The sequence below is a fragment of the Globicephala melas genome, chromosome X (assembly GCF_963455315.2).
Source record: "Globicephala melas chromosome X, mGloMel1.2, whole genome shotgun sequence".
Lineage (NCBI taxonomy): Eukaryota > Metazoa > Chordata > Mammalia > Artiodactyla > Delphinidae > Globicephala > Globicephala melas.
Window position 1 is genome coordinate 64,245,732 of NC_083335.1, and position 21,111 is coordinate 64,266,842.

A 21,111-nucleotide genomic window follows, 5' to 3' on the forward strand; every position below is an offset into this window, starting at 1 on the left:
TTTAAAAAGACAGAAGTGCTTTCTTACAACCTTAGTGCTGCGTCCATCTCTCAAACAAAAGAACGGCAAGTAAAAAAAAAAATTTGCTGTCTATAACAGAAATTTAAGTACTTGTTGGTGCCTACCTAATAAACCTAAAGGTTTGCCATGAATAAACACTTTAGAATATAACTTTTGATGTCTGTTGTGTTCAGCACATGTGGCACAGTTCCTGGGACACACAAGGTATTCAACAAGCTCTTGTTCATTCACTTTTTAAAATATCCCTCAGTAACACTGTTTTTGCTTTCCTGCTTTTACCTATTTTTTGGCTGTGTTGGGTCTTCCTTGCTGTGTGCGGGCTTTCGCTAGTTGCGGTGAGCCTGGGCTACTCTTCGCTGCAGTGCGCAGGCTTCTCATTGTCCTGGCTTCTCTTGTTGCAGGGCACGGGCTCTAAGTGCGCAGGCTTCAGTATTTGTGGCTCGCGGGCTCAAGAGCTCAGGCTCAGTAGTTGTGGCACACGGGCTTAGTTGCTCCACGGCATGTGGGATCTTCCCCACCCAGGGCTCGAACCCGTGTTCTCTTCATTGGCAGGCGGATTCTTAACCACTGCCACCAGGGAAGCCCCAACTTTCTTTTTATTTTTTTATTTGAAATACTTTGGAGGCCAAATAAGGGACTTGGATAGCTCCTATCAATCACGTGGCTAGGTCCAATTTCTCTAGAATATTACACGAAAGAGGTGTTCAAAGAGTTCTAAAGAGTCTCCGGGAAAAAGTTTCTGTCCTAACAACCCTAAGCCAGCTTGGACGCTGAAAAGCCACAATGCTTCACAACTGCGCACGCGTATTTGAAGAACCGCTAAGCCCGCCATCTTTACGTTTAATGAAAGGGGCGGTCCCTCATCCTTAGCGGACCAATGTAAAACCTCCAGATTGTCATTTTTCTATTGGCTAACAGAGACCAATTAGAAGTGAAACGTCTTTTAGCGGGCGTCTGGCTGTACAGCGCCCTGACGTAATGTGAGGGGACTACGGGCAGGGTTGAGCTGGACCAATGAGGAGGCGCGAGGGGGCTGGTTTGCCTGTTCTCACGCCCAACCCTCAGACCCAGCCCCAGGAAAGTTTCCCTTCTAGGAAGGAGAGAAGCGAACATGGCAGCGCGTTGGTGGCTTTGGTGCGTCTCTGCGACCGTAGCGGTGGCACTGCTGCTCGTTTACGGGGTTCCCTCAGCCTCTGCCCAGAGAAAGAAGGAGGTGAGGACGCTGTTTCCAGCAACACGGGCTTCTCCCAACGAGTGGGGCTTGAGAGGGTCTGTTTTGTCCTTCCCGATCCCTTTTCCCCGCCGATTCTGTACCTTTGGCGGCTCCAATTCCGCCGTTTTTGGAATTGTGGGATTCGCGAGAGAAGAAACTGTAATACCTTGTCTTCTGGGACTGTAGAGTCTGAGAGTGGGGTGGGGTAGGTGACAAGCTGGCTTCTATAGGCCTGTGGATGTACATAGCTACGAGTTTTGACACTTCTTTGAGTATGGGCCCCATCAGGTGGTGGCGGGAAGTTCGACTTCAGGTCCAAGGGGTAGAATATCTGAGTCTTTCTTCTGTCAGTAGATGTAACTCCCTTTTAGACGTGTGAGAACTATGTATTTTGTAGCATTTTCACTTCAGGAATGAGAGGAGTAAACAGAAGAGCGGAGCTATGCCAAATTTATTTCATTGTCCAAATAATTGATTCAAAGTAAGTTACCGGAGTGAAGCTCTTAAACCATTTTCAATGGTTTACCAAATATCAAGCGCGCCAGGCGCTGTTGTGAGAAGCTTAGTGTATATAAGTGAACAAAACTAAGATTCCTCCTCGTGGAATTTACTGACTTTGGCAAGTGGAGGAGATACAGTATTCTTTACTCACCATTAAGCAATCCAAGCTGAGGAATTTTAACATTGTTGTTTTGAAACATGTGTAGAGCCGTATGCTCTTAGAGCTTTACAGATTACTAGCAATTCTTTATGCTCTCTAATTTTATAAATAAGGAAACCCAAGTCCTAAACTTACACAGTTAACTGTTGCAGAACAAGGACTGAAATCCTAGGTCAGTCCGTCTTATGCTATTTCCTGTACATTCTGTGCCTCCTTCTAGTACACGATACCTGTACAGGCACTTTTAAAATGCCATTTAAACATCTCCGATGCTTGTCAACTTGAGCTGAATTTAAGAGAACCTACCTTCTCTGTTTTTGAATATGTGTACTATTCCATAAGAAAAAAAATAAGCTAGCATATTAAAACGAGTTAATTAATAGATTGGCAAAAAGTAAAATTAAAAATATACAATTTTCAAAGTAATGGTGAAATGAGCAGGCTCATACACTGGAACTAGAAATCTATGTGCTTTTTTAGGAGGGTTCCAAGCCATTTTTACGTGGAAAACAAGATGTAAAACAATACATAGTTTTATATTCTAGAGGCCTTTTATGTTTATATATATATATATATATATATAAAAGTGTATATATATAGAGAGAGAAACCTTTGTAAGGATATACAACAGTGGATATCTCTGGGTAGTTGGGATTGTTCATTAGGGGAACACTGTAACTTTTTACCTTATATGTTGCTATTGTCTAAATTTCTACAACCACCATTTTTTAATAAAACAGTGAAAAATGTTAAAAACTAGTATTTCTACCAGTTAAATTATTTATTCATTTAACCTCTCACTAAACTAGAAGCAGAAGAGCCTAGCAGGGGATAGATTACTTTCAAAAGGAATTAGCAATGAATTATGTACTTGATTTTTTATTTTTTAAACATCTTTATTGGAGTATAATTGCTTTACAATGGTGTGTTAGTTTCTGCTTTATACCAAAGTGAATCAGTTATACATATGTCCCCATATCTCTTCCCTCTTGCATCTCCCACCCTCCCACCCTCCCTATCCCACCCCTCTAGGTGGTCACAAAGCACCGAGCTGATCTCCCTGTGCTATGTGGCTGTTTCCCACTAGCTATCTATTTTACGTTTGGTAGTGTATATATGTCCATGCCACTCTCTCACTTTGTCCCAGCTTACCCTTCCCCCTCCCCGTGTCCTCAAGTCCATTCTCTAGGAGGTCTGTGTCTTTGTTCCCGTCTTGCCCCTAGGTTCTTCATGACCTTTTTGGTTTTTTTAGATTCCATATATATGTGTTAGCATACGGTATTTGTTTTTCTCTTTCTGACTTACTTCACTCTGTATGACAGACTCTAGGTCCATCCACCTCAGTACAGATAACTCAATTTTGTTTCTTTTTTATGGCTGAGTAATATTCCATTGTATATATGTGCCACATCTTCTTTATCCATTCATCTGTTGATGGACACTTAGGTTGCTTCCATGTCCTGGCTATTGTAAATAGTGCTGCAGTGAACATTGTGGTACATGAGTCTTTTTGAATTATGGTTTTCTCAGGGTATATGCTCAGTAGTGGGATTGCTGGGTCATATGGTAGTTCTATTTGTAGTTTTTTAAGGAACCTCCATACTGTTCTCCATAGTGGCTGTATCAATTTACATTCCCACCAACAGTGCAAGAGGGTTCCCTTTTCTCCACACCCTCTCTTGCAATTATTGTTTGTAAATTTTTTGATGATGGCCATTCTGACCAGTGTGAGATGATATCTCATTGTAGTTTTGATTTGTGTTTCTCTAATGATTAATAATGTTTTATGTACTTTAAAATTGTTAACACGGTGGATTTTATGTTACGTGCATTTTATCTCAATAAAAAAATGTTTTTAAGGAATCAGATTCTAACTCCCTTCCCATCATGCCACTGTTCAAGACCCTTATCGCTCTTGCAAATCTCTTGCCATAACTGCCTAACTGGTCATCCTTGAACTCATCCTTCATAGTGTTGCCAGAGATGCTAAGGTAAAAAACTGACAACCGAAAGGTTAAAATAACCTATTTTGCAAAGTATAAAAGGACTCCTGTGGTCTGTCCCTGGTCTGCTTTTTCCAGGCTCATCTCAATTCAAGCTCCGCCCTCTACTGGCCGCATGGCTTGCGGGATCTTAGTTCTCCCACCAGGGATTGAACCCTTGCCCCAGCAGTGAGAGTGCCGAGTCCTAACCACTGGACTGCCAGGGAATTCCTGCCTTGATCTTTCTATACTCTCTTGCAAGTATCTATACTTGCTGGAGTATCTCCCTTCTTCTCCCTCACCCCACTCCCTCATTCACCTGAGGGTTCCTACTCTTCAACTCTTAGCTCAAACATTACCTTCCTTCTCAACTAAGCTTTTCCTGGTTCCCCTAGGTGAATTGAGATGAATTCAGCACATTGTATTGTCATTGTTTATATACCAGTCTTTCCCATTAGACTGTGAGCATCTTGAATACAGACACTTTTGTTTAACTGAGGTATAGTTGATTTACAATATTATATGAGTTTCAAGTGTACAACATGGCTATTCACCATTTTTAAAGATTATACTCCATTTATAGTTATTATAAAATATTGGTTATGAATACAGACACTTTTAAATTAATTCTTTTCACACCTAGCAGTATCTGTCAATAAACATCTAATTAATTAATTAATTAACTGTGTACATATAAAGTCAGCAATCTGTTCTTTCACTTGAGGGTTTGTTTAGGTTTCACAATCTAAAATTGGATTTTCTCATCAGTAATCAAGGAACAAACATAGGCTGGTAAAGTTGGTTTCGTTTTTATACCTTTCCCCTATAACTGAGCATGTTTTGGACTTTTAAATAATGAGATTACTGTGATACTACTTAGAGACAGTTTAAAAATATAGACGTTCTGTTGCAAAATGCTTACAATTTTTGAAAACATTATTTTTAAAAAATCCCAGGTCTATCCACCATAGTAGATTTGACTTTAAATGGTAGGATAATGTATGATCTTATAATCTAAGTATTATGTTTTAAAAGACACCTCTCCTGTATAACTGAGTCACTTTGCTGTACAGCAGTAATTAGCACAACTTTGTAAATCAACTACACTTCAATTAAAAAAAAATAGAGGGCTTCCCTGGAGGCGCAGTGGTTAAGAATCTGCCTGCCAATGCAGGGGACACAGGTTTGAGCTCTGGTCCGGGAAGATCCCACATGCCACGGAGCAACTAAGCCTGTGGACCACAACTACTGAGCCTGAGCTCTAGAGCCTGAGAGCCGCAACTACTGAGCCTGTGTGCCTAGAGCCCGTGCTCCGCAACAAGAGAAACCACCAAAATGAGAAGCCCAAGCACCGCAACGGAGAGTAGCCCCTGCTTGCCACAACTAGAGAAAGCCTGCGTGCAGCAATGAAGACCCAATGCAGCCAAAAATAAATAAATTAAATAAATAAATTTATTTTAAAAAATAGAGAAGAACAACAAAAAAAGACACCTCTCCTAAATGAATATAATTAAAAATCACTCAAGTTCTTCATAGTTGTCTGTTGTTAAATGAAATGCTACCCTACTTATCAGATTACTTACACTCGTAACAGTGTTTTCACTGGAACATTGACTTATTCTCTAATATTTATTCAATGCCTTCTACATGTCATGCACTATGGTTTACATGCATTATCTCTAATCCTCACAATAACCCTGCAGAGTATTAGCCCTTTTTGAAAGGTGAGGAAACTGACACTGAGCAAGAGAGACGTTGGGGGTTTGCCTAAAGAAGCACAGCTGTAGAGGCTGAGCTGGGATTCTACCCCTTGTCTGACTCCAAATCGTATGCTCTCTGCTAGGCCACAAAGGCTTATTTTGCAGTGACTTATTTTATTTTTATGGTGAATTATTTCCCCCTCTGGTAGAAAGAAAGTTGCTTATTCTTGCAACTGGTGTCATTTTAGGGAGGCAGCATGATAAAAATGAAAAGGCATGGTCTTTGACAAAATTATCCATATCTCAAGACTTCCCTGGTGGTCCAGTGGGTAAGACTCTGAGCTCCCAATGGAGGGGGCCTGAGTTCGATCCCTGGTCGGGGAACTAGACCCCGCATGCATGCCGCAACTAAGAGTCCGCATGCCACAACTAAAGATCCCACATGATGCAAGGAAGATCCTGCATGCTGCAACTAAGACACGGTACAGCGAAAATAAATATTTAAAAAAAATAATAATTGACAATTCTTCACTTGTAAAAAATTATCCATATTTCTTGATCTACTTCTGGGAATCTGTAATAGAAAAATAATATGGAATATGGAAAAGAGTGTCATTTTTTTTCTTTTCTTTGGCCACACTGTGTGGCTTGTGGGATATTAGTTCCCTGACCAGGGATCGAACCTGGGCCCTGTGAGTGAAAGCCCTGAGTCCAAACCACCAGACAGCCAGGGAATTCCCTGGAAAAGAATGAATGCACAAAGCATACTGAAACATTAAAAAATGGTCTTAATAATGCTAGGGTGGCAGATAGTTTTCCTCCCGTTTGCTCAGTTTTCAAAAAATTGTGTAAAATTTTAAAGATCATGTATGTTAATGCAACCCAAGTGATCTTTAGCAAGTTACTCTGAGTCTCATTTTCCTTATCAGTAGAATGGGAAAATGCCTATCTTCTTTTGTATTGTGAGAATTAAAGGAGATGAGGGCTGTAAAGTGCCTAATGCAGTACCTGGTATGTAGAAGACATTAGATGAATATTATTGATAGAAAATAAAATAAGCTTGTGTTCCTCTGCAGTATAAAATATTTTTCAATTGATCTTTTTATATTGTTTTTATGAAGCTTATTCAGAAAATAAAATTATCTGCATATTTTGACAAGGCAGGCAATTATTGGAAAAAACTTCTGTATTCTTTGACATTGCTTTGAGAAGTGATGCATGAAAGTATCACATGCGCAAAACCCCAGCAATTACTTAGAAAATACCTTATTACCAAGAACAAAAGGCTCAGTAGCATTGCAAAACAAACAAATTGAGACATCCTCCAAAAATAAACATCAAGGAGAGGGGACAGTGGTATATTTTAGCCCTGTGCAAGAAGTATGTGAACTGAGAATGGAGCAGATAGCATTTAAGGATTACAGATACTCTCTTCTCTGTTCACTGTCTTTCTCCTTCAGTCATTATCTGCCAATTATGTTTCCAGGTCTGTTCAGTCTCACTTGTAATTTAAGGATGGAGTTGAAAATTTATTCCTTAACCAGGAATTTTTTAAACTAACATTTGTAGGCTAGTGGATTATTAAGAAAGCTAAAAATATCAAGAATTTTTATGAATAAACCCTGATGGTCTAGAACACAGATATAATGAAATAAGTTTTGGGGGAAAGGGAGGTGCATTTTAGAGGAATTCAGACTGTTGATGCTTAGCTTTATTACTTCTGAAATTCAAAAGTAATCTTAATGGCAGCATCAGAATTTAGATTTAAATTATAGTGGATTCCTATATACCAGGGGTCCCCAACCCCCGGGCCACAGACTGGTACCGGTCCGTGGCCTGTTAGGAACCGGGACTCACAGCAGGGGCTGAGCGGCGGGCCGCCGGGCGGGCGAGCGAAATACAGCCGCTCCTGATTGCTCGCATTACCGCCAGAGCTCCACCTCCTGTCAGATCAGCGGGGGCATTAGATTCTCATAGGAGTGCGAACACTACTGTGAACCGCGCATGCAAGGGAGCTAGGTTGCGCACACCTTATGAGAATCTAATGCCTGATGATCTGAGGTGGAGCTGAGGCGTTGATGCTCTGCAAATACAGATTATCATTAGCAGAGAGCTTTGACTGTACGGAGACCATAATAAATCAATTGCTTGCAAACTCATATCAAAACCCTATCAGTGAGTGGCAAGGGAAAACAAGCTCAGGGCTCCCACTGATTCTGCATTATGGTGAGCTGTATAATTATTTCATTATATATTACAATGTAATAATAATAGAAATAAAGTGCACAATAAATGTAATGCACTTAAATCATCCCGAAACCATCCCCCACCACCCCGTCCATGGAAAAACTGTTCCACGAAACCAGTCCCCGGTGCCGAAAAGATTGGGGACCACTGACTGCTATATGCTATCTTTGCTGAGTGATATTTAGTGATAATAGGAAAATTTGTAGTTGTTAAGGCTTAATCTATTTTGCTAGAGCTAATTGGGATACATATTATGCAAGCAAGTAGAATAAAGTAAAATTAGTGCAGTGCTGTGTTACTGCACTTTCTTGGTCCTCTTAATCCCTTGTAGTCCTAAAATTTTCATCGTACTTGATTATTACTAACAGAATTAGAGATATTAATTGACTTCCTGTTAGTGGGATTATTTTGTGGCCATAATAATTTAAATGCTTCAAGAGAAGAGAAAGACTTTAAGCTTACTTAACTTTGTTGGTAAGCATTATATTTTAATTGTGAATATTATTACTCTTCTTTTTGTTTTACTTAAATAGTTGAAAGTAGAGTAATGTACTCCAAGAAGGGGAGATATCAATTGATTGTGAAAGTCTTTGCTTATAAATTTAATGTTTTTTCATAGTAAACTTTTATTTTGTTTTAAATAAATATATCCAGTGCAAATTTTAAGACTGGATGGGTATATTTTCTCAAATGTTTTTTAAAACTGTAGTGGAAAAAGTATTTGCAGTAGGAGTTGTTTCCAAATCAATTACTTTTTTGAGTTGAGCTCACTTGATAAACCTCCTACCTTTATGTACTATAGTCCCTGGAAAATATCTTTCCTACTAACAACTTTAAAGTATTAAATAGTAAATAGAAGGGCCTGAAGGTCACAGGTGATATATTAATCCTTTACTTTTGAAGGTTATGACTTTGGAAGATAAAGGAATATTTAGAGAGTGAATAGTGGGACTTAGTGTAGAGCCTATAGAGAAACAAAATTTTTATTTCTAAGGCATAGCTTTCAGTACCCAAACAATGGGCTCTTGACAACGAATAAGAGGCATCCTAAGGAAGAAGGTTCTTCAGTACTAGCGATTTACTCCGATCAAGAAAACTTTTAACTCAAATGTGAAAAAAGAGAAATTCCTTTATAAAATCATATAACAGAAGAGACAAAAGAAGACTAGTGAAAGAAGTGTCTAGGAATTATTAAGGTGTTTTATATATATATATATATATTTAACATCTTTATTGGAGTATAATTGCTTTACAATGGTGTGTTAGTTTCTGCTTTATAACAAAGTGAATCAGTTATACATGTACATATGTTCCCATATCTCTTCCCCCTTGCATCTCCCACCCTCCCACCCTCCCTATCCCACTCCTCTAGGTGTCACAAAGCACCGAGCTGATCTCCCTGTGCTATGCGGCTGCTTCCCACTAGCTATCTATTTTAAGTTTCATAGTGTATATATGTCCATGCCACTCTCTCACTTTGTCCCAGCTTACCCTTCCCCCTCCCCATATCTTCAAGTCCATTCTCTAGTAGGTCTGTGTCTTTATTCCCGTCTTGCCCCTAGGTTCTTCATGACCTTTTTTTTCCCCTTAGATTTCATATATATGTGTTAGCATATGGTATTTGTTTTTCTCTTTCTGACTTACTTTGTATGACAGACTCTAGGTCCATCCACCTCAGTACAAATAACTCAATTTTGTTTCTTTTTTATGGCTGAGTAATATTCCATTGTATATATGTGCCACATCTTCTTTATCCATTCATCTGTTGATGGACACTTAGGTTGCTTACATGTCCTGACTATTGTAAATAGTGCTGCAATGAACATTGTGGTACATGACTCTTCTTGAATTATGGTTTTCTCAGGGTATATGCACAGTAGTGAGATTGCTGGGTCATATGGTAGTTCTATTTTTAGTTTTTTAAGGAACCTCTGTACTGTTCTCCATAGTGGCTGTATCAATTTACATTCCCACCAACAGTGCAAGAGGGTTCCCTTTTCTCCACACCCTCTCCAGCATTTATTGTTTCTAGATTCTTTGATGATGGCCATTCTGATGGGTGTGAGATGATATCTCATTGTAGTTTTGATTTGCATTTCTCTAATGATTAATGATGTTGAGCATTCTTTCATGTGTTTGTTGGCAATCTGTATATCTTCTTTGGAGAAATGTCTATTTAGGTCTTCTGCCCAGTTTTGGATTGGGTTGTTTGTTTTTTTGATATTGAGCTGCATGAGCTGCTTGTAAATTCTGGAGATTAATCCTTTGTCAGTTACTTCATTTGCAAATATTTTCTCCCATTCTGAGGGTTGTCTTTTGGTCTTCTTTATGGTTTCCTTTGCTGTGCAAAAGCTTTTATGTTTTGTTAAGTCCCATTTGTTTACTTTTGTTTTTATTTCCATTTCTCTAGGAGGTGAGTCAAAAAGGATCTTGCTGTGATTTATGTCATAGAGTGTTCTGCCTATGTTTTCCTCTGAGAGTTTGATAGTGTCTGGCCTTACATTTAGGTCTTTAATCCATTTTGAGCTTATTTTGGTGTATGGTGTTAGGGAGTGTTCTAATTTCACACTTTTCCATGTAGCTGTCCAGTTTTCCCAGCACCACTTATTGAAGAGGCTGTCTTTTCTCCACTGTATATTCTTGCCTCCTTTATCAAAGATAAGGTGACCATATGTGCGTGGGTTTATCTCTGGGCTTTCTATCCTGTTGCATTGATCTATATTTCTGTTTTTGTGCCAGTGCCATACTGTCTTGATTACTGTAGCTTTGTAGTATAGTCTGAAGTCAGGGAGCCTGATTCCTCCAGCTCCGTTTTTCTTTCTCAAGATTGCTTTGACTATTTGGGGTCTTTTGCGTTTCCATAAAATTGTGAATTTTTTTGTTCTAGTTCTGTGAAAAATGCCAGTGGTAGTTTGATAGGGATTGCATTGAATCTGTAGATTGCTTTGGGTATTAGAGTCAATTTCACAATGTTGATTCTTCCAATCCAAGAACATGGTATATCTCTCCATCTATTTGTGTCATCTTTAATTTCTTTCATCAGTGTCTTATAATTTTCCACTTACAGGTCTTTTGTCTCCTTAGGTAGGTTTATTCCTAGATAAGGTGTTATATTTGAGTTATCTAGAATATATCACATTCTTCAACCATTTCAGGAAGATCAGGTGGTGGTTTATTTTTAGGAATGGTGTATTTTTTCCTGTTGTGTATAATTTGAATTGCTTAATGTTTATTTAATTTCCCTGTGTAATTGCATAGAAATTATATAAGACGTAGTCCTTACCCATAAGAATTAAAATGTAGAGCAGTAGTACTCAAACTTCAGTGTATAAAGAATCACTTGGGGAACTCCCCTGGTGGTGCAGTGGTTAAGAATCCACCTACCAACGCAGGGGACATGGGTTTGATCCCTGATCCGGGAAGATCCCACGAGTCGTGGAGCAACTAAGCCTGTGTGCCACAACTACCGAGCCTGCGCTCTAGAGCCTGCGAGCCACAACTACTGAGCCCGCGCACCACGACTACTGAAGTCCGTGCACCTAGAACCCGTGCTCTGCAGCAAGAGAAGCCACCGCGATGAGAAGCCCATGCACGTGGCCCCCGCTCACCACAACTAGGGAAAGCCTGCGCACAGCAACAAAGACCCAATGCAGCCAAAAATAAATAAATAAAATAAATAAATTTTTAAAAAAGGAATCACTTGGGGTACATGTTAAAATTCCGTATTCCTGGAATCCACCAGAAGCTACAGAGCCCCCCAGGAAGAGAAAGGGAAATCACAGCCTTGATTAAAGATTTAAAGGCATCAGAGGTGGTAAGTGATGCAGTATCTCACAACAGCAGCCCTCAATGGCCAGTGAAAAAAGACTAACAGGAACTGAAGCCTTATAGCAGATTATTACCAACTGATTTCAATTGTTTTTCCCATAGCCCAGGCTGTTCCAGACATTGCGACTGCAACTGAATCTATTACACAGACTGATGACAAGTGGTATGCAGTCTTAGACATCACTAACACCTTCTGTGCCATCTTACTGATATTTGAGGATCAAGGTCAGTTCATTTTCAGGTAGCAAGGTCTCCTATATATGTTTATAGTATTCTCTAGGGGTACCTAAGGTCCCGTGCCATTTGCTACCAGTTGGTGAGTCAGGATTTAGCATAAGTTCCTCTACCCTTCCATGTTTAAAGCTTTCACTATATGGATGATGCCTTGTTGGCAAGTAAAAGCCTCAGCCTCAATGACCTTGGTGGTGGTGCTCTCATACTACAGAGGTAGCCAGGAGCAGTAGCTGATAAACCCGACGAAATCCAAGGGCCTGCTCACCAAGCAAAGTTCCTTGGGACTAAGGGAATGGATTTATAATGCTCAATTCCTGTTGTGGTCATGGAAAAACGGCTGTCTCTTTGGCCCACCAAACCAAACAGGAAACCCAGCACCTTATTGGACAGTTTTGGGTATTGGAGACAGTATGTGGCTCACTCAGGCATGCTGCTTGGTCTTTTTTATCAGCTAACCCTGCTAATCAGCATCCTTTGAGTAAGGCTTATGTAGATCTACTGAATCAAATTTACTGGAGGATGAAACCTAGAAGTCTGCACTTTTAACAGGCTCCTTTATACTAGCCACACTTTGAGAAACATGGACCTAGTAAGTGTATTATCCATTATGCTAAGGGCTTGCTCTGGGAAGTTTTGATTTACTTTATCACCAAGTCTTTCTTTTACATTGTGTTCCGATCGGTAATTAATAAAAATAGTTTTGAATACATAATAAGATTATAAAAGCTTAAATCAGACTGTGAAAATCCTTTTCAGTTTAGAACAGTGGTTCTCAAGAGGGAGTGGGGAATTTTACTTCCCAAGGGTTATCTGGCAATGTCTGGAGACATTTTTGGTTATTGCCAGCTGGTGATGCTACTGGCATCTAATAGGTAGAGGTCAGGGATGCTGCTCAACATGCAATGTGCAGGACAGCTCCCCACAAAAGAATTATCTGGCCCAAGATGTCAGTTACCCTGCTGCTGAGAAACCTTGGTTTAGAATGATCTGTTTGAATCCTAGCTCTGTGTCTTACTATGGCACTTTGGCCAAGTTGCTTAACCTCTCTGATCCTGTTTACTCAACATTTAAATGAACTAAAAATAGAGTATTTAACCTCATAGTGTTGTTCTGAGGATTGAATTAAATACTCATTCTATAAGGAGAGAAGTTGCTGCCTGACACATACGTACTAAGCATTCCAAATAGTAACTGCTATTTTCTCCATAAAATCAAGATGGGCTTACTTTAATATATATTAAAATGTTAAAAGATTAGGTCATTGTGAATAAGGATTATAGCTTCTAATTATCATGTCCCAAGCTATGTTCATGTACTTTTATTGTAAAAGTTTAAAACTAGTTCATTTTAAAAAAATGAACTGAGAAAGTAACCTAATTAATTGCCTCGGTAATAAGCAGTCTTTTGAGGTAATAATCCCATTTATAAGAGCTTTAAAGAGAATTTGTAATTCCTTTGAACTAATTTCTTCTACTTGATAAGTTATTTGGGGATTGTATAGCCAGAAATCTGGTCTTTCCAGTCTGTTAATAAACAAGAAGAGGAATATAATACATTTTTTACATAGACCTATTCAAGACTTTGTTTAAGAAGACTCCACATGTTTACCACTAATTCAAAGCACATACATTTGTTTTATTGGAATGATCATATATCTATGTGGTTGAATAGAGATAGACTATTTGAAACTATACCTGTTACTGCTTTACATTTTTTTTTCTAAAAGAGCCCGAAATAGTATCTGTAGCCATGGTGAATAAAATAGGCAAATTATGTTTGAATTTGCTGGTAACTGTCAAATTTAATTTGAAAATATAACAGAATTAATGACTGCTTTAGAATATAGAATGCATATTTTCTGTGAACTAATATTGTTCTCTTAGCCAAGAGGATCATTAAGTCTGTATCAAATAATAAGAATTCATTTTTTAGAAAAACTGAGTTTAATTTATGCAGCCTTATTTTAAATCAAATATCCCTATTCTTGACAATTTTTGGTAACTAATTCTACTGCTAAAGATGAACTAGCCTCCATATACTGTGTATATGTTAATCCCAAATTCCTAATTTATCCCTCCCCCAACAACCTGTTTCCTATCATTCATTGTTCCACAAGTCTTGTTAATTATTTGTTATACCAGTCTTCTGCGAGTGTATATATTTCTCTGTGGGCTTATTAGAGACTATATTCATTTTTCCATGTGTAGCATATTCATTTTGTGGCTCTTACTGGAATTACTTTATATCTGCTACAAAACTATTTTTTATGCCATCTTTCTCTATTGTTCATAGAAGTGTACTCAGGAAGTAAAATTTTTTTCAGTATTGCCTGAATTCAAGCATGCTTTAAAGGTAAATCATGCATTTTTAGAATCCATGTTATTGTTGCCTTCCTGAAATTAAAAAAAATCCCATTTCTATTAAGTGTTTATGTGTATAATCGTCTTTTTTTCCTTATATGTTGATGATGCAAGTGAGTCCATTCCCAGCTGGGTTCTGTTAAATAGAAATTCAGTACACACTAACTGAATGCCTACTATATGGCAAAGTACTATGTGTGTCTGCTCTCTAGTAGCTAATAATCTAGAGAAGGAAACAGATATCAAATTGTCTTAGAATGATAAGTGCTATAACACAGGTAAAAAGTGTTGTGAAACATCTAGCAGGGGTGGGGAGATTAATATGCTTGTATCCTGGTTCCTTGACCACCTAGGAAAACCATTTAGGGTCATTCAATTAAAACCCACTAAACCCACTAGACGTGCATTCTTTGAGAATTTTGTTGGGATGACTAAAGCCACAGAAGCCATTCTTATTGGTTCCAGGGATTATTTTTCTTAGCCTAAGTCTGAGGCAACTCATTTGCATTACTGACACCTATCTTTCAAAGAGTGCTATCTTTCTACTAGGTTCCTGATCCACTTCCCAACTGAAAAGGCACATCCTAACATCTGTTCTTTGATGATTGAATTTAATGAGAAGGAACTATTTTTAAAGTTTGAATGCCAGTGCCCTGGCCAAACTTCAGTGTAAGTAATGGGAAATGTAATTGGTCAAATGCTTCTGAATAGTGAACCACTCCATGATTTCCCAGCCCTTTACAAACATATCCCTGTAAAGAAGAACAAACCCATAAATTAGCATTAACTCTGCATTGAGATTCTTCTGCACTTCTTTTTTTTTATCTTTTCCCATCTTCTTACTACTCTTGCAAAGTTTGAACATAAGGGTAGAGGTGAGGGGAAGGATAAATGAATATGATTGCGTTTATTTCAAACTGAAATTCTCATTGACTAACCATGCTTCTCTTCCATTGCCTCATTGATGACTGGCTTTTAAAAAGAAACAAACAAAATGTAGCTCTTTCTTTGTTTAGACGTAAATTTTCATTTCTCCGAGTTAAATGTTTGGGAGTGCAGTTGCTGGATTGTATGGTTAGTGTATATTTTACTTACTTAATTTTTTTTAACATCTTTGTTGGAGTATAATTGCTTTACAATGGTGTGCTTGCTTAATTTTTTTTTTGTTTTTTTGTTTTGTTTTGTTTTGTTTTGTTTTGCGGTACGCGGGCCTCTCACTGTTGTGGCCTCTCCTGTTGCGGAGCACAGGCTCCGGACGCGCAGGCTCAGCGGCCATGGCTCAAGGACCCAGCCGCTCCGCGGCATGTAGGATCTTCCCGGACTGGGGCACGAACCCGTGTCCCCTTCATCGGCAGGCAGACTCTCAACCACTGCGCCACCAGGGAAGCCCTGCTTGCTTAATTTTTTAAAGAAACTGCCAAACTGTTTTCCGGAGTGACTGTACCATGGTACATTCCCACCAAAAATCTATGAGAGACCCAGTTTCTCTACGTCCTCGCCAGAATTTGGTACTGTCGCTATATTTTGTTTTAGTAACGGGTGTGTAGTGATAGCTCATTGTGCTCTTAATTTGCATTTCTGTAACGGCTGATGATGTTGAACATCTTTTTGTGTGTTTCTTTGTCATCAGTAGATCATCTTCGATGAAATCTTTTCATGTCTTGCCTATTTTGTTTGTTTTACTGTTGAGTTTTGATAGTTTTAAAAAATATATTCTAGCTACTAATTCTTTTTAGATGTGTGGTTTGTAAATATTTTCTCCCACTCTGTAGCTTGTCTTCACATCCTCATAACAGGGTCTTTCACAGAGCAAAAGTTTTTAATTTTGATGAGGTCCAGTTTACCTTTTTTTTTTCTTTTTTATGAATCGTGCTTTTGGTGTCAGGTCTAAGAACTCTTTGCCTACCCCTTGATCCTGAACATTTTCTCCCATATTTTTTCCTAATTTTTAAATAGTTTTCATTTTTACATTTAGGTATGTGATCCATTTTTAATTAATTTTTAAAATAAATTTATTTATTTTATTTTATGTATGTATTTTTGGCTGTGTTGGGTCTTCGTTGCTTTGTGCAGGCTTTATCTCTAGTTGTGGCGAGCAGGGGCTACTCTTTGTTGCGGTGAGCCGGCTTCTCATTGTGGTGGCTTTCTCTTGTTGTGGAGCGCAGGCTTTAGGCACGAGGGCTTCAGAAGTTGTGGCAGGCAAGCTCAGTAGTTGTGGCTCGTGGGCTCTAGAGTGCAAGCTCAGTAGTTGTGGCACACGGGGTTAGTTGCTCCTCGGTATGTGGGATCTTCCCGGACCAGGGCTCGAACCCGTGTCCCCTGCATTGGTAGGCGGATTCTTAACCACTGCACCACCAGGGAAACCCCTTTAATTAATTTTTGTATAAGGTGTGAAGTTTAGTTTGAGGTTCGTATTTTTGACTATGGATGTCCAGTTGCTTCAGCACCATTTATTGAAAAGGCCGTCCTTTCTGTACTGAGTTGATTTTGCACCTTTGTGAAATATCAGTTAGCTATACTTGTGTAGGTCTGTTTCTGGCTCTTGTTTCTGTTCCATTGATCTATATGTATCTATCCTTTTATGTAGCTATATAATAAACCTTAAAATCAGGTAGAGTGGCTTTTCTCACTTTCTTTGGAATCTTTAGCCAATGAAAGGTTTTTTGATTTTATCTTATTTATTAAGAAATAAGTAATTCACAAAAAAATGTAGTATTGCAATATACATTTAAATCTCATCATGAAATAATGTAATTTTAAGAATAATTATCATCATCAGGCACAAGTACTAAATTTAATTTTTAGTTCTTTCACATTTTTTATGTACCTCTGCTTATTAGTCTTGGTTTTAAGTAAGTTATCTAGCTAAAAGAAATTTTAAATGCCAAGTTGAGAGTATTAATGGCATGCTGTCTTTGTCTTTTTTTTAGATGGTGTTATCTGAAAAGGTTAGTCAACTGATGGAATGGACCAATAAAAGGCCTGTAATAAGAATGAATGGAGACAAGTTCCGTCGCCTTGTTAAAGCCCCACCGAGAAACTACTCCGTTATTGTCATGTTCACTGCTCTCCAACTTCATAGACAATGTGTCGTGTGCAAGTATGAACTTTCAACTACACTTTAAAAATTAAATAACTCATAAGATTTTAACCATATCTCAACCCCAGAAGAATGAAATTAGTTCAGTGGGTACATAAACAATTAATGTATATACGTTACTTAGAGTGTCTGTAGTAACACATAATAGTACTACTCTTTTATAGTCTTTTCTTGATGGTCCATATTATTGGGGGAGGGACAAAGAGCAAGGATAAAGTTTCATGGTAACCATCCTAGAAATAACATAAAAAAATCTAACAATCATCTTATAAATTGGTATCAACTTATATAAATGCGTGTCAATAGCATTGATGTAGTGTTTTATTATTTGTGTGTGCTTTCAACTTCATACTCTTGTTTTATCACAACAACCCCAGAAGGTACATAAAGCAAATATTCTCTCATTTTTGAAAGAAACAGGTTCCAATATGTTAACTGGTCTACCCAAAGCTATAGATATTTATTAATGCAATAATGGTGGCTACATCCAAAATTTGGAATTACAAGAGAACTTTTTTAGAAAACAAAGATGCATGATTTAGAGGTGTTTCTTTTTTCTAGATTATTTTGTAGTAATTTTAAACCTTAGAAATCGAGACTAATCTCACTTAAAATTTCATCAAACAATGGTTTGTTGATTTTATTTTACTATTTCTGAATGATCTTAGGAAAAAAGACATTTCTTTAAACAAAAGCACTATAGATAATTAAAAATAGTGGATACTAAAAAATAAAATCGCTTTTGCTTTTTGTTGTTTATTTACTTATATTTTTAGATCAGTATTGTGATCTGGGAATTCACTTTAAATGAAACGACAAAGTTACCCTGTGAAAAACTAATTTAGTAAAATCTTGGAGGCTTTCCAAATTCTGATAGCCTGAGTCCATGTGAAGGAATAGACAGCCTTCTTTCAGAATAGTGTGTTATGCTACCCCAAGCCTTTCTAACTCTTTTTAAAGGATTTTCTCCTCAGAGGTAGGAGATAGTCAAGGGATTTGGTACCAGAGTGCTTTTTTTTTTTTTTTTAGGGATGGCTGTTATGCTGAGTATAAATTAAAAGTAAGTAGAAGAAGGAAAAACAATAGTAGATATTAACTGTGAATAAACTTAAACTCTGGAATTACTCTATAATTCAGTCAGTTTACTCACTAGCAATCATGAGTATACAAAAATGTCAGGGAATGAACAAAGTCCTTCATAATTCTGTATTAAATGCAAATTAATGGAGTTCTTAATAACTAAAGTTTTTAATACTGTCTTACTTTTTACAAGACCAAATTGTAAATTAGCACATTTTCCTAAACTCATTCAAATAATTAAAACTAAGCAACAGCGATGTGTGTAATACTATATATTTGGTGCCATCAGGATGAAAAGTATAAGAAAGATATGCTATTCTTATCATCCGGCTAGGGAAATCAGTTCCACATATGAAAATTTAGCTGGCAATATAAGACAATTTATGATTAAGTACCAAATGAATTGTGTACATAATAAATGCTATAAAATTTCAGGAAGGACATATAAGAGGAGTGGTTAGGGTTGGCCTAATGGAGAAGATAGGACTTGTACTAGGGCTAGACAGATGGATCAGATTTACATAGCAGTAGGATATTCTGATTAGAAGCAATGATGTGTGCAAGGGTACAGAGATAGGCATAAAGTGCTGGAATTAAGAGATCCTGTTTGAGGTTGAGTTGTAGTAAGGCTATGTAAAAGCTAGATGCATTATTTGGAAATAGATGATAAAGAACTTTGAATAACCAGTGAAAGAGCTTGGAGACTGTTCTGAAGGTAATAGAAAAGCAACAATGGTTTCTGAGACGAGGAGGAGTATCAGGAAAGTAGTCATTTAGGAAGACTGATATATATTGCAATGTAAGAAGGATTGGAGGAGGAGAAAGTAGAGTTAGGGTTTTAATGTTCTAATTTCAGATATTAAGGATCTGACTTTAGATGATAACAATGAAAATAAATGGGGAAGGATAGAGTTAAAAGATAATCAGAAATGAAAAATTGTCAGATCTTAGAAACTGAAAGCATATGGGAGATCAGGGAAAAGTAAAATATGGCCTGAGGTTTCAATTAATCTCAATTCCTTAGATTCTTCTTCTTTTTCACTGTAATAATTCATCAGACTGTATTCTTACTAAGTAGCGTTTTGTACTTTAGATTTCTTAAATAGATTAATATTATAGTCTAATTTCTCTGGGAAGTACTTCAACCTTGTCTTTGAACTCTTAGAAGTAATTTAGGGTATTAAAAATTGGTATAGAAACAATCTAGTTAGACTTTCTTCCAGCGAATGTTGAAGGAACTTTGAGATAAGGAGTAGGCACAAAGTATGAAGCAGAGTCAAGTAATCACTACTTCATGGTGAAATCCCCAACACTTGGTATAAGGCTTCTCTTATGCCAAAACAGTTGGCAGTGTTTTCCAAGGTTTGTCCTAACCCTGTCAGCAGAGCCTGACTTGCATTAGATTGCTTTAAAAAATGTTTTATATGTTATCTTCACAAATCCGATTGCATCCAGGCAAGCTGATGAAGAATTCCAGATCCTGGCAAACTCCTGGCGATATTCCAGTGCATTTACCAACAGGATATTTTTTGCTATGGTGGATTTTGATGAAGGCTCTGATGTATTTCAGATGGTAAGCTATTTGGTTTATTCTATTAAATAGAAATAGATAACATATGGCTAATATGGAATACCTTTATTTCAATGGCTGCAAGAAGTTAAATAAGATTTGTCTTACCTAAGATCTAGAGTAGTTAATGAGATAAAAGCTAAACTTAAGCTAAACATGAAATGTAGTGGTCAATACTAGCCTATTAGAATATGGAAATTGGGTAGAAATCAAGTAACTTTTATGTATTTTTTATTGTGGTAAAATATAATAAAAAATTACCACTTTATTTTTTTTAAAATAAATGTATTTATTTATTTATTTCTGGCTGTGTTGGGTCTTCGTTGCAGTGCATGGGCTTCTCATTGCGGTGGCTTCTTTTGTTGCAGAGCACGGGCTCTAAGCACGTGGGCTCCAGTAGTTGTGGCTCACAGGCTCTAGAGTAGTTGTGGCACACGAGCTTAGTTGCTCCGTGGCATGTGGGATCTTCCCGGACCAGGGCTTGAACCCGTGTCCCCTGCATTGGCAGGTGGATTCTTAGCCACTGTGCCACCAGGGAAGTCCCCCCTCTTTCATTTCTGATATTAGTAATTTGTGTCTTCTCTCTTTTTTCTTAGTTAGCTTGGCCTAGAGGCTTATTGATTTTACTGATCTTTTCAAAGAACAAGCTTTTGGTTGCATTGATTTTTCTCTATTGCTTTTCTACCTTCAGTTTCATTACTTTCTTCTCTAATTTTTATTATTTCTCTTCATTTACCTTTGGATTTAATTTGCTCTTTTGTTGGTTTCCTAAGATGGAAACTTAAATTATTGAGTTTAGACCTTTCTTTTTTTGCCGTATATGCATTCAGTGTTGTAAATCTCCCTGTAACCATTGCTTTTGCTGTATTCCACAGATTTGGATAAGTTCTGTTTCCATTTTCATTTAATTCAAAATACTTTTTAAGTTTTCTTGCGATTTCTTCTTTGACCTATGTGTTAATTAGAATTGTGCTGTTTAGTTTCCATGTATTTTGGAATTTTCCAGTTATCTTTCTGTTATTGGTGTCCAGTTTAATTCCATTGTGGTCTGAGGGCAGACATTGTGTGATTTCTGTTCTTTAAATTTGTTATGGTGTGTTTTATGGCCCAGAATG

The 21,111-nt window shown here is 37.6% G+C and overlaps 1 protein-coding gene across 3 annotated transcripts in view; it reads left to right on the forward strand.

Moving 5' to 3' along the window:
• The first annotated feature begins 1,074 nt into the window (after positions 1–1,074).
• The window catches only part of MAGT1 (magnesium transporter 1), a 47,528-nt gene continuing 27,491 nt past the window's right edge, over positions 1,075–21,111 (forward strand). Inside the window, exons 1-3 of one of the 3 annotated variants that reach the window (XM_030849609.3) lie at positions 1,075–1,234; positions 17,177–17,346; positions 19,882–19,999. In XM_030849609.3, coding sequence (XP_030705469.1) covers positions 1,133–1,234; positions 17,177–17,346; positions 19,882–19,999 — 390 coding nt within the window. In that variant the 5' untranslated portion in view covers positions 1,075–1,132. Of the gene's footprint in view, positions 1,235–17,176; positions 17,347–18,375; positions 18,407–19,881; positions 20,000–21,111 lie in introns of those variants that run through there. The other 2 variants (XM_060292809.1, XM_060292810.1) reach the window with 2 other exon arrangements.